The sequence below is a fragment of the Malaclemys terrapin genome, chromosome 15 (assembly GCF_027887155.1).
Source record: "Malaclemys terrapin pileata isolate rMalTer1 chromosome 15, rMalTer1.hap1, whole genome shotgun sequence".
NCBI lineage: Eukaryota > Metazoa > Chordata > Testudines > Emydidae > Malaclemys > Malaclemys terrapin.
The window spans coordinates 10,142,948-10,156,503 of NC_071519.1; the positions used below are offsets into that span (position 1 = coordinate 10,142,948).

General features: G+C 50.9%; 1 protein-coding gene across 5 annotated transcripts; it reads right to left on the reverse strand.

Moving 5' to 3' along the window:
• Window positions 1-2,697: 2,697 nt before the first annotated feature.
• On the reverse strand, window positions 2,698-13,416 carry LOC128823053 (zinc finger protein 436-like). 5 transcript variants are annotated; one of them, XM_054005102.1, is made up of 6 exons: window positions 13,371-13,416; window positions 12,721-12,850; window positions 11,336-11,452; window positions 3,693-5,791; window positions 3,173-3,228; window positions 2,707-2,787 (listed from the first exon to the last, which is right to left on the reverse strand). In XM_054005102.1, the coding sequence occupies exons 1-4, from the start codon at window positions 13,392-13,394 to the stop codon at window positions 4,752-4,754; spliced, it is 1,311 nt and encodes a 436-aa protein (XP_053861077.1). In that variant the 5' UTR covers window positions 13,395-13,416; the 3' UTR covers window positions 2,707-2,787; window positions 3,173-3,228; window positions 3,693-4,751. The 5 variants fall into 5 exon arrangements, with proteins under 5 accessions (XP_053861079.1, XP_053861081.1, XP_053861078.1 ...); XM_054005101.1 differs by having other exon boundaries at window positions 3,681-5,791; XM_054005104.1 differs by lacking the exon at window positions 3,173-3,228 and having other exon boundaries at window positions 2,698-2,787; window positions 3,681-5,791; window positions 12,721-12,847.
• Window positions 13,417-13,556: the final 140 nt, after the last annotated feature.

A 13,556-nucleotide genomic window follows, 5' to 3' on the forward strand; every position in this document is an offset into this window, starting at 1 on the left:
GCAAAGAAATAAAAGAAAAAAAAATCATTAGGTAACACAGCCACCATAATAATAATACTAACAACAGACAACCCGCCAACCTTAAGCATATTCTCACCACCAACCACACACTGCACCATAACAACTCTAACTCAGGAACCAACCCATGCAACAAACCTCGATGCCAACTCTGCCCACATATCTACACCAGCAACACCATCACAGGACCTAACCAGATCAGCTACAACATCACCGGTTCATTGACCTGCACGTCCACCAATGTTATATATGCCATCATGTGCCAGCAATGCCCCATTGCTATGTACATTGGCCAAACTGGACAGTCACTACGTAAAAGGATAAATGGACACAGGTCAGATATCAGGAATGGCAATACACAAAAACCTGTAGGAGAACACTTCAACCTCCCTGGCCACACAATAGCAGATGTTAAGGTAGCCATCTTACAGCAAAAAAACTTCAGGACCAGACTCCAAAGAGAAACTGCTGAGCTCCAGTTCATTTGCAAATTTGACATCATCAGATCAGGATTAAACAAAGACTGTGAATGGCTATCCAACTACAGAAGCAGTTTCTCCTCCCTTGGTGTTCACACCTCAACTGCTAGCAGAGGACCTCACCCTCCCTGATTGAACTAACTTCGTTATCTCCACACTGATTTATACCTGCCTCTGGAGATTTCCATTACTTGCATCTGAAGAAGTGAGGTTCTTACCCACGAAAGCTTATGCTCCCAATACTTCTGTTAGTCTCAAAGGTGCCACAGGACCCTCTGTTGCTTTTTACAGATTCAGACTAACACGGCTACCCCTCTGATACTTGCCTTCCTGGAACTGTGTGTGGAGCTCGCCCCAGCCCTGCAGCACAAGGACACCGGAATGAGAACTGCCCTCTCAGTAGAGAAGCATGTGACAATCAGTGTGTGGAAGCTGACGACTCCAGACTGCTACCGGTCAGTCGCGAATCAATTTGGAGTGGGGAAGTTGACTGTTGGGGCGGCATTAATGCAAGTGTGCAAGGCAATAAATCGTATTCTGCTACGAAGGACCCTGACTCTGGGAAATGTGTGTGAAATAGTGGACAGCTTTGCAAAAATGGGTTTCCCAAACTGTGGAGGGGCAATAGCACACATATTCCAATTTTGGCACCAGACTACCTTGCAATGGAGTACATCAATAGGAAGGGGTACTTTCCCATGGTGTTGCAGGTGCTTGTGGATCACTGATATCGCGTTTCACTGATATCAACGTGGGGTGGTCTGGGAAGGTGCATGTCACACGCATCTTCAGGAACACCAGCCTATACAGAAAGCTGCAAGCAGGGACTTTCTTTCCTAACAAGATCACATTGCGGGATGTTGAAATGCCCATAGTGATCCTGGGGACCCTATGTACCCCTTACAGCCATGGTTCATGAAACCTTACACGGGACACCTGGAGAGCAGTAAGGAGCGGTTCAACAACAGGCTAAGTAGATGCTGGATGACAGTTGAATGTGCCTTTGGCAGATTAAAGGCACGCTGGCGATGCCTTTATAGCAGGTTAGACCTCACTGAGGATAATATTCCCATGGTCATAGCCACTTGCTGTACATTGCATAATCTCTGTGAAGCTAAGGGTGAAAGGTTTGCTCAGGGGTGGAGCGCTGAGGCAGACCGTTTGCTGCTGATTTTGAGCAGCCAGATACCAGGGCTGTTAGAGGAGCCCAGAGGTGGGCTATTTGAATCAGGGAGGCTTTGAGACAGCATTTGGACAATGAGCACCAGTAACAGATCTCTGTCAGAGGTGCTTCAATGTTACATTACATGTAGTTTTCCTAGAGGGCAATGGTGATACTTGTGGGTCTTATATTCCAGTATGCAAGTGATTAAAATGCCTGGGCATGTATTGGTGGTGCCTGCAATCTCACCTTGTAGGAAAAAAATAAAGATGATTTATTTTTATAAATCTTATAAACATTATAAACATTATAAAACTTTGCTTTTATTGCACAAGAAACAGCACACACAAACACACAGATGCTTGGTGAGAAAGTAGGAACCAGGGAAGGGAAGACTTTCACAGCTATGTGTAGGTCCAGCTATCATTGGGAAAGTTGTCCGAGTGGGTGGAGTGAATGGGAAACTGAGAAGTGCTGGAAAGTGGAAAGGAATTGTGGGCGGAGTTTGGGGGGTTGGCGCATGGGAAAGAGTTCTGAATGTGCTGCAGTGGAGGTCGAGCACTGATCTGCTCAGGGCTTGTCTACACTTACCGGGGATCTATGAGCGGTGATCAATGCATTGTCGGTCGATTTAGTGGCTCTAGTAAAGACCCGCTAAATTGACCGCAGATTGCTCTCCCGTTGACTCCTGTCCACCAGATCGAGAAGAATGGGGGAGTTGACAGGAGAATGTCTCCCGTCGACATCACGTAGTGTGGACCCCTGGGTAAATAGATCTAAGCTATGTCGATTTGAGTTATGCTATTCACGTAACTCAAATTGCGTTGCTTAGAGCGAATTTCCCCTGTAGTGTAGGCAAGGCCTCAGTCTGCAGCATTATTAAGGACTTCAGCATCTGTGTTTGCTCCTCCGTTACTTTAATCAGCCGCTCAATTGCATCTTTAACAAAGGTGTGATTCTCTTTTCTGTCCTGCTGTTCGGCTTTCCAGCACTCCTTGTGTTCCCTTTTTTCTGCATTGGAGCACTGCTGGACCTCCCGGAACATGTCTTCTTTGCTGCATCTTGGGCACTTTCTTATCTGGTGGAGACGCTCGGCCAGCATGCGTGGGGTGTTCCGGAAGGCCACATCTGGTGAAGAACAGGGGACAATGCACAGAAGCGGGATTGTTAAATTCACGCACAGCATTGAAACATTTCAATTAAATACACCTTTTGCAACATTGCCATCACTTTCTCACTGACCCTAGCCAGGCACACATCTCTGAGAACACCCAAAGCATGGTAAGTGTTGGCGGAGGGGGAAAGGGAGGGAGACTCCATGCTGGGAAAAGAGCACACACTCTTTGCAAGGGCCGTGGTGCAGCATTCTAGGGGACAAATTCTAAAATTCTCCCACACTTTTCCACAGGTGGGGATCATTCTAGCAGACATCTCACTGCTAAGGGTAAGCAGGGAAACGAGGGTACATCTACTCTATGCTCGTGGTTTCTGCCCTGCTCCCTATGCTGCTCACCTGTGTGCCGCTTTGGTCCCTGCACAAGTGATTGCCGAATGAAGTGGGAAAGTTTCCTACAATGGGAGAAGGAACAAAGCTGCTCTACCACGGAACCTTCAGCAGAGAATTGGCAAGTACCTCCAGGAAACTTTCCTGGAGATCTCCCTGGAGGATTCCTGTGAGATCTCAACATGCATCAACACCCTGTTCCATCGTACCAATTATCATAGAGTTAATAGAATATCAGGGTTGGAAGGGACCTCAGGAGATCATCTAGTCCAACCCCCTGCTCAGAGCAGAACCAATCCCCAGACAGATTTTTGCCCCAGATCCCTAAATGACCCCGTCAAGGATTGAACTCACAACCCTGGGTTTAGCAGGCCAATGCTCAAACCACTGAGCTATTCCCCCCTTCCTCCTGGATTAGTTACACAGGGAATTGTCCAGCTCACAGAAACACAGCCAGGCTCCCACATTTCTGTACCCTGAACACCACCTCCACACTACACAAGCCACAGCCACTTACCAGGCATCTCACCTCCTGCTTCTTGCTCCCTTGAGAGCAACTGCTGAGTCTGGCTAGACACCTCTGGAGTGGAGAACAGTTCCTGGCTTCCTGCCCCACTGGGCGACCCCGCCAGGAGCTGCACATCCTCATCTAACTCCACTCTTCATCAATAACTTCATCCTCTGGCTTAGGTCCTCTTTCCGCCGCCCCATGCCCTCTGAAGTATCCACGGGGCTCTTGGCAATGGAGGTGGGGTTGCCACCGAGGATAGCGTCCAGCTCCTTATAGAACCAGCAGGTCTTAGGTGAAGCACCTGAACGACAGCTCACCTCCCTCGCCTTATGGTATGCCTGCCTTATCTCCTTTATCTTCGCTCTGCACTGCAGCGTGTCCTGACCACAGCCCTTTTCACACAAGCCTAGAGAAATCTGCCTGTAGGTATCCCAATTCCTACGGCTCAAGCGCAGCTGGGACTGCACAGCCTCCTGACGGACGGGGAGAGAGCCGCGACCGCCTTACAGACAGTTAGGGCTTAGAACATTTTCACTGGTTCACCTTAAAGATTTACACTTCACACTAGCTTCTCCACATGCCATCTGAACCCATCAGCTTCTTTAATAGCAAAGAAACACCTGACTAGACAGACCTTTGTTTCACATTAGGTACATAGTTCTTCTTCATCATATTTCTATTTAAAATAGATGGAATGAGCAGTTCCTGAGTCTTCTTTCAATTACATGGACCAGGCAAGTCCTGTCCTGCCCAGCCCCACAGGACTGCAAATCCCACCTCTAGCTGTCACCCAAGGGTCACCTGCTGGCTGGAACCGAGGTAGGTGTGGGGAGAAGTTCCTGGCTGGGTCCCATCTAGACCGGGGGGAGGGGGTTGTCCTGGCTACATCCCAGCTAGATGCTTGAGTGTGTGTGGGACAGAGACACATAGTTGGATCCCACCGACATGGGGGAAAAGGGGGTAGCTCCCTAACGGAGTACGCTGTGACAATTATCTAAATTTCCTACCACCGGTCTGCTCTTCCCCACGCTGCTCAACCAAGTTCCCTTCCCCGCCCCACACAGTCTCTGCTGGTCATCAGGGGGACAGGACCACTCGCTGGTCTGCATCTGCTGGTGCTTTGTCAGGCCCACTAGCTCCAAGAAGCCCCTCAGGCCCTGGCAATGGCAGAGGGGTGTTGGTGTGAGTGACCTGGTGCCGAGTGAGGTTGGCCAATCTACCAAACCGCTTGCCACAGTCAGCACAGCTGTATGGCCGCTCCCCGGTGTGTGTGCGCCGGTGTCGTCTCAGGCTTGAGCTCTCTGCAAAGCTCTTGCCGCAGTCAGTGCATTGGAAAGGCCTCTCCCCGGTGTGTGTGCGCTGGTGCTTGGCCAGCGCATTGGTGTTGCTGAAGTTCTTGCTGCAAACATCACAGCGGTGTGGCAGCTCCCCGCTGTGTGTGTGTTGGTGTGTTCTCAAGTTTGAGCTCTCTGCAAAACTCTTGCCACAGTCACCACAGCTGTACGGCCGCTCCCCGGTGTGTGTGCGCCGGTGTCTTCTGAGGCTTGAACTCTGTGCAAAGCCCTTGCCACAGTCAGCACAGTGATACGGCCGCTCCCCCGTGTGTATGCGCCGGTGTCTTCTCAGGATTGAGCTCTGTGCAAAGCACTTGCCGCAGTCAGCACAGCGGTATGGCCGCTCTCCGGTGTGCGTGCGCCGGTGTCTTCTCAGGCTTGAGCTCTCTGCAAAGCCCTTTCCACAGTCAGCGCAGTGGTATGGCCGCTCCCCTGTGTGTGTGCGCTGGTGTATTCTCAGGTGTGACCTCTCTGCAAAGCCCTTACTGCAGTCAGCACAGCGGTGCGGACGCTCCCCGGTGTGCGTGTGCTGATGAGTTCTCAGGTGTGAGCTTTGTGCAAAGCCCTTCCCGCAATCAGCACAGCGGTGTGGTCGCTCCCCAGTGTGCGTGTGCTGGTGTGTTCTCACATTTGAGCTCCATGCAAAGCCCTTCCCGCAATCAGCACAGCAGTACAGCTGCTCTCCGGTGTGCGTACGCGGGTGTATTTTCAGGACTGAGGACTGGCTGAAGCTCCTGCCACAGCCAGACCATGTCCTCGTTCCTCCCAGGATCTCATGCCCTGCTGGAGAAAGCAGAGGCAATCCCGGTGTTAGCTCACGGTTAAGGATACAGGTTTGTCAAGGATGGGAAAATGTCACGGATGGAGTGATTTCCCCATTTCTCTGTATCTATTTTTTGGATGTGTGCCTCACCCTGCAATGGCAGCTCCTATCTGACAAGGCTGGACCGAACACCTCGTTCTGGGTACTGAGACCTGGCCTGCGGGGTTCCAGTGCCGCTCAGATTTGCCCCCACCCACGGTCATGATGTGGGGGAGGCGGGTCAAACTTCAGTGAATGGCCTTGCCCCCCAGATCTTCTCTAGCGTGCACCAACCACTCTGCATCAGGCTGGGGTTAGGGTTGCAGTGCTGGGGGGAAAGTGCTTCTTTGGGCAGCTGGTGCCCCTCCCTTTGTTAAACATCCTGGAGTCATCACAGTAAGTTTAGTGACTTGTGACTTTTAGTAAATTTACTGTAACTGCTCCGTAATTTTTTATACGAAATGCCGTGAGAAATCTGCAATCTGACTCAGGGTGGTTCTATCCTATGTTGCTTATGCAGCACCAAGCGCCTGCTCCCACGTGCGTCATGCGCCTCATGGGTCTTGTTTGATGCTTAAATTGTAGCTTGCCCAGGAAACAGGCAGCAGCTGGCACAACGGGGCCCTGATCCAGAACTAGGGGCTCTAACTGCTAACAAACAGGGTCCGGGTTTTGTTTTCACACTGATTTTGGTTTTACTTCAATCACAGGTTTTTATTTACACGTTTCTGGTTCTGCACTGGCTCCTGTTTTATAGCACAAGGCCTGTTCCCCAGTGGTTGCGCTGTTTAAACGATATTGGTTTGAAACTAGTTGAGGGGCTACAATCCCCTCACGTGGACGCAGTGAGACTGGTATAAAGCTGTTTAGCACAACGTAGTTTATTCCTGGGGGGAAGTCAGTCCCTTTCAACAAATTCCTTCTAAAGAAGTCATTCGCCCTCGGCCTCATGCTTCATTCTTCGTGCAAAACTAAAACTAAACTAAAATTCTCAAGGAGGGGAAGGGAAGGGAAAGGTTGAGGAGATGACAAGTCACTCAAGGCTTGTATGATATAACCTGAAAACCATGTCTGTATTGTTTCAAAACCCAATCAGTGACACTGCTGACCTGGAAGGAGTTAATGGTTGCCACACAGCGGGCCTTTGATCTACAGGCTGCATTAAGGCTGAGGGCTGTGCTAAGCATTGACACTAAAGCAATGTAAGTGACAACGATTTCGTGCCACTGAGAGAGCAGGAGGAGAGGGGATGTGACAAAGGCCATTCCAGCACCCTCACACCCAGCCCATACACCAAGGTACTCCAAGTCATGCCCCACAGGATGATTTCGTCTGGCCCCCAAACACATCCGCTCATCCAACAGCAGCTGCCTGGAACGTGGGGCAGTTTTAGAGCATTACAATGAAACACTGCAAGTGCCAGAGACCTTCTCTACAAAATGGCGTCCTCCGCGTGGCGTAACCTCGCACTCATTGTATGTGACTTACTCCTGGGGAGAATTCTGTGCTACTGCGCGCACGCATATTTAAGGAGCCCTGCAGAAAAAAGCTTCTGCCAAAACGTTGCTGTAGTTCCGCCTTTTGCCCACCAAAGGGTGCTGTGGTGATAGAACAAAGTTGCAGCTCCCTGCAGCGAGGGAGTCAGGGGCTGTGGGGTGGCTTGTGGGGGGAAGGAAGGGGTCAGACAGGTGCCCATAAGGGCTAGTGGGGGAGAACAGACTGGGGCAGGGGCTGAATGGGAATGGAGGCACAGGGCCACAGGGGAAGGGAGGTGCAGAGACACATGGTGATGGGGGAGGTTTGCAGAGCTACATAGGGACAGAGGGGTGGCTGGGTGGGGGCATAGAGACATATGGCAATAGGGGCAGATGTGCCTAACTGAATGGGAGAGGCTAGGGGTCGGCCAGGGTTTGCATGGGGGAAGCTCCCTAACAAATCCCTCTCCCCCTCCTCCCCCCAAAAGCCTGTTCCATACTTTTCCCACCCGTACACAACAACCCTCCAAGTTCACACCCAGGCTCCCTTCTCAGCAATTTACTTCTCTCTCCCTCAGCTCCTCCATTACCCCTGACTCCCCCAAGCTTTTGGACTGCTTCTGAATGGTGTGGGCAATACGTTTCTGTAGTGTAGTTTAAATGAATGATTACTCAGAGTTCTGTATTAATACCCCTAGTAAGAAATCTATTTGTCAAAAAACGTTTCCTGAATCTTTTTTGTTGTTACAGACATACTTGCTTTGAGGTATTTTGAAATAAATAACCAAAAATAATTGAAACTGGTGTGATTATATTGTGTTATTCTGACAAATAAAATATGCAGAATTTTAAAATATTGTGTGCAGAACTTTTAATTTTTTGGCGCAGAATTCCACCAGGAGTAATGACTGATCCTGCTCTGCCCCGCGTCATTCACAGCTTTCTCCTTGATTGCTGGGGACAAGTTTCTCCAGTCTGAGAGGTCACGTGAGAAATGAAGTGGCAATGAGGGAGTGGGGTGGATGCTCCCTGGGTGGAGCCAGTGACTCAGGGATGCTCTCCCAGGCTGCGAGCAGGTTTTTGCCCCTGTCTGAACTATGTCTGGATCCAGGTGCCCAGGGCCATAGGACACCAGCACACACAGCTTGAGCCAGAAGGGGCAGCAGTATGAAGCCCATTTGAAAAATCTCGAGGGCACCCCTGCCTTGGTATGATTTTCTGAGGTGTGTGAAGCCTAAAAGAAAGTGTTGTGGTCTACGGACCAACAGACATCTCTTTCTACCCAGGTGCTTGTCTGACCCCCAAGTGCCAGTGATCCACTGACACACACAGATGAAGTTTATCCTCAGAGCTGCAATGCCCTTCCCATTACACACTTGAGGAACCTGAGGCATGGTGGAGCTGTAGTGACTCACTTCTAGAAATGAACCAAGATGTTTTCAATCCTACTACAATGTCCTACCCACTTGGTAATTGCAGCTCCCATATTCTCCCCCCACCACGGAGACCTCTCTCTTTCCCCCAGCATTCTCTGAAATCTCCCACCCCACATTGTCCCATATCACTATCCCACCCCTCTTCCAAGTTCATCACCTCCCCATCTCCAATCCATTTCTCTTTCGCAGCTTTAGGGCCCCATCATTTTTAGGTCCCATTGTAGGTCACAGATAGCCAATGAGTAGGAAAGACAGGAAGTATGATAGTAAAACCCCCTGGCTTAACCAGATCTTCAATGACCTGAAACTCAAAACAGTCAGACAAGAAGTGGAAACTAGGTCAAATTACAAAGGATGAATATTAAAAAAAACAAAACCCAACAAGCATGTAGGGACAAAATTAGAAAGGCCAAGGCAAAAAACTATATTAAAATAACTAGGGCTATAAAGGGGAACAAGAAAGCCTTTTACAAATATATGGGAAGCAAGAGGAAGACCATGGACAGGCTAGGCCCATTACTAAATGAGGAGGGAAAGACAATAAGAGAAAACGCAGCAATGGCCAAACAGTTAAATGCCTCTTTTGTTTCAGTTTTCACCAAAAAAGTTAGCATTGATCAGTCGACTAACATAGTGAACATCAGTGTCAAAGGGGTAGGATCTGAGCCTAAAATAGGAAAAGAAATAGTTATGAATTACTTAGACAAATTAGATGCCTTCAATAAGGCAGGGCCTGATGAAATACATCCTAGAATACATAAGGATCTGGCTGAAGAGATCTCTGAGCCATTAGTGATTATCTCGGAGAACTTGTGGAGGATGGTAGAGACCCCCAAGGACTGGAAAAAGGCAAATATGGTAACCAGTTATAGAAAGGGGAATAAGGACAATTCGGGGAATTATAAACCAGTCATAGTAACTTCAAAACCTGGAAAAATAATGGAGCAAGTAATCAAACATTCTATTTGTGAGCACTTAGAAGAAAATAAAGTAATAAGTAAGACAATATGGATTTGTCGAGAACAAATTATGTGAAACCAACCTAATATCCTTCTTTGACAGGTAACAAGCCTTGTGGATAGGGAAGAAGCAGTAGATGTCACATCTCGACTTTAGATCCTGTCTTACCTGACCTTCTCATAAACAAACTAGAGAAATATAGCCTAGGCAAACCTACTATAAGGTGGGTGCACAACTGGTTGGAAAACCGCATTCAGAGAGTAGTTATTATGGTTCACAAATGAACTGAAAGGGCATCTTGAGTGGGATCCCACAGGGATCTGTCCTGGGTCCAGTTCTATTCCATATCTTCATAAATGATTTGGACAGTGGCACAGAGAATACACTCAAAGTTTACAGATGATTCCAAGCTGGGAGGGGTTGCAAGTGCTTTAGAGGACAGGATTAGAATTCAAAAGGATGTTGACAAACTGGAGAAATGGCTGGCATTAAATAAGATGAAATTCAATAAGACCATATGCAAAGTACTACACTTAAATTAGAATAATCATTTACACAAATACAGAATGGGAAATGACAGCCTAGGAAGGAGTACTGCAGAAAACCATATGGGGTTATAATGGATCACAAAATAAATATGAGTCAACAATGGAATACTGTTGGGGAAAAAAAGCAAATATCATTCTGGGATGTATTAGCAGGAGTGTTGCAAGCAAGATGCGAGAAGTAATTCTTCCACTCTACTCAGCACTGGTAAGGCTTCAACTGGAGTAGTGTGTCCAGTTCTGGGCCCCACACTTCAGAAAGAATGTGGACAAATTGGAGAATATCAGAAGAGATCAACAAGAAGGTCAGGAAACCATGACGACCAATGACAAAAGATTGAAAAAAATGGGGTTTGTTTAGTGTGGAGAAGAGAAGGGGGAGGGAGTGGGGGACAACTTCATAGAAGTCTTCAAGTACGTAAAAGGTTGTTACAAAGAAGTGGGTGATAAATTGTTCTCCTTATCCACTGAGGCCAGGACAAGATGTAAATAGGCTTAAATTGCAGCAAGGGAGATTTAGGTTAGATATTAGGAAAAACCTTGAAACTCTGAGGGTGGTTAAGCACTGGAACAAAATTATCTAGGGAGGCTGTGGAATCTCCATCATTGAAGGTTTTTAAGAAAAGGTTAGAAACACACCTGTCAGGGATGGTCTAGATAATACTTAGTCTTGTCTTAGTGCAGGAGACCGGACGAGATGACCTACGGAGGTCCCATCTACTCCCACATTTTTATTATTTCTATGATTCATAGATATCAAGGCCAGACAGGCTCATTGTGCCCATCCAGCCTGGCTTCCTGCCTATCCCAGCCAGAGAAACTCCCCCGCGATTCCTGCCTCTGGCCCAGTAACTCCTGGCTGGGTTAGAGCGGGGCTTTGAGGGAGAGACGCTCCCTCTCCACCAACAGACTCCCAGTGAGGGAGAATCCATTGCATCCTGAGGGGAGCTCTCCCAGTGGTTCATTCCCCTCCCAGATAAACACTGGCCCCTAATTTGTCTCTCTTCAGCTCCCAGCCAATGGATCTCGCTCTGCCTTTGCCTTCTACATCAAGGAGCCCTCTGCTAGCAGGTATGTAAATCAGAAGGGATCGGATTATGATGACTCACCTGAGGAGGGGCTGTCAGGTCCTGAGTTTTCCCTGGAGTCCTCGGCATCCCTGATCCAGAGCTCTGCCTCCCCTAACTCGAGCCGTTGGATTAAGTCCGGTGTGGAACCTGAATAGCCTGTTTGGGGAGAAAGAATCAGTTCTGGGGGCAGGGACTCATTTATAGGTTTGTGCAGCCCAGCACAACAGGACCCTGATCTCTGTCAACGTTTGTCTGCGCAGCAACTGGCACGATGAGGCCCCAGTCTTGGACACTGCTTGAGAGGAAAGCGCAAGAGATCCCAAGCAGAAGAATAATGAAATAAACCTTCCTTAGAGATTTCTTCCCATCTCCCACCAGGCAGGTTCAGTTCGTACTTTGAAGCAGCAACGTCTATGACCCGTCTCAATTTGCTTTGGGGGCTGAGTCATGGCAGGTGGCACCGTTACACACACCTACCAGTTCTTTTGCATAGGATGCAGCATTGTTCAACTATGGTGTGGTTGTTAAATTTATGATGTTCATTCTTTTTGGCGAGGTGGGGAGCTAAGTTCCCACTAAGCTGTGCGGCTGTGCAGCAAACCATCAAGGGCTGCACAAGGGCACAACCATAGGGGTCTGGACTGGAGAGGCGCCGCTGCTGGGGAAAGATGCTTCTCCACCTGACCCAGCCCTGGAGCTGCTGCGGCCGGGGAGAGGCGCCTCTCCCCCAGCCTGCTGCAGCAAGAGAGGGCTGGGGGAGTCCTCTCCGCCGCAGCCCTGGGGCAGCCTGCACCCCAAACCCTCATCCCTGGCCCCACTTCAGAGCCCTCACCCCCACACTCCAACCCTCTGTGACAGCCCTGAAACCCCTCCCTCACCCTGAACCCCTCATCCCCAGCCCCACCCCAGAGCCCTCATCCCCAGCCAGAGCCCTAACTCCCCCCACCCCAACCCTTAGCCCCAGCCCTGAGCCACCTCCCACACTCCAAACCCCTCAGCCCCACCGCCGCCACACATCACCTCCATACTGGTGCACAGAACAAACTTTATTCTGCACATGGATGTAAAAACATAGCAGGAACATTGTGGGGGAGCTGTTCCAAGCAGCAGGAGATTTTTCTCTCTGCCTTATTTGTCTAACTGGAGTCAGTTCTTGAGGTAGAGTTCCTGCCCTCGGTGTCTGGGCTGGGATACCTGGAAGAGGTGGTTACAACCACCTCTCTGCCAGGACTGAGGCATAATGCAAGTAAACCGGTTACATTAACATTACCCTTAAGGCTTTATAGCCCCGATTTCTCCTTTAACAGGAGGCCGACCTGAGAGGGGCTGACGTTTGCCACCACTTGGCCACTCGGTGGCACATGACAGCTGAGGCATTCAGGGAGCCCACTGCAGTGAATAAATGAAGGGAAATCAGTCCTTACCCAGGGAAACGAGGGCCCAGTAATTCCTCAGCATCTGGTCCCGGTACAGCTGCTTCTCTGGCTGGGATAGGAGCTCCCACTCCTCCCGGGTGAAATACAGAGCGACGTCCTCGAACGCCACCTGGAGCTGCTGGCACAAGCGTTACACACTCAGCACCTTCCGCTCCAGCCCCCAGCCCGGAGTCTCAGCAGGGGACGCGGTTTCTAGGGGAGCGACTCCCAGGGACCCCCGGCCCAGCCCCTGTGACCCAGGGAGACTCCCCCCCACCCCGCACAGGGACTCGGGGCCCTGCTGGCCGGGGACAGGCGTCGCCCTCGGCTCCCCACGGGGCTCCGGGGCGGGGCCCGAATCCCAGGGCCGGGAACAGGCTCCTCCCCCCCGGCCGGAGTCCCGCCCCCGCCCCAGGCCTGTGCTCAGCCCCACTCCCGCCCCGGCTCAGGCGCCTCCGGGTTCCTCTGCCCGGCCGGGGCCTCGCTCGGGGGAAGGGGCCGCGCCCGGCTCCGCGTGTCCGCCCGGCCCCAGCGCTCCGGCTGCTGCAGCCCCCAGCCCCGGGGTCCCTAGCGCGGGAGGGGCCCGGGGCCCGGCCCCCCTCGGCCCCCAGCCGGGACCAGCCCGAGCCCGGCCGGGGAGTCCCCGCCCCGCGTCCTACCTGCGCCGGCCCCGCTGCAGCCATCGCCGGGCTCGGCCTCGGCCGCTTCCTCCGGGCAGCGACTTCCCGCCCCGCGGCTGGTGCCTCCCCGGGGCCGCCTCCAGCCCGCTCCCCGCTCCCCGCCCTGGGGCTGCAGCCGGGACCCGCCTGCGCACGGGCCGCCCAGAGCTGGGCTCCCCGCGTGTC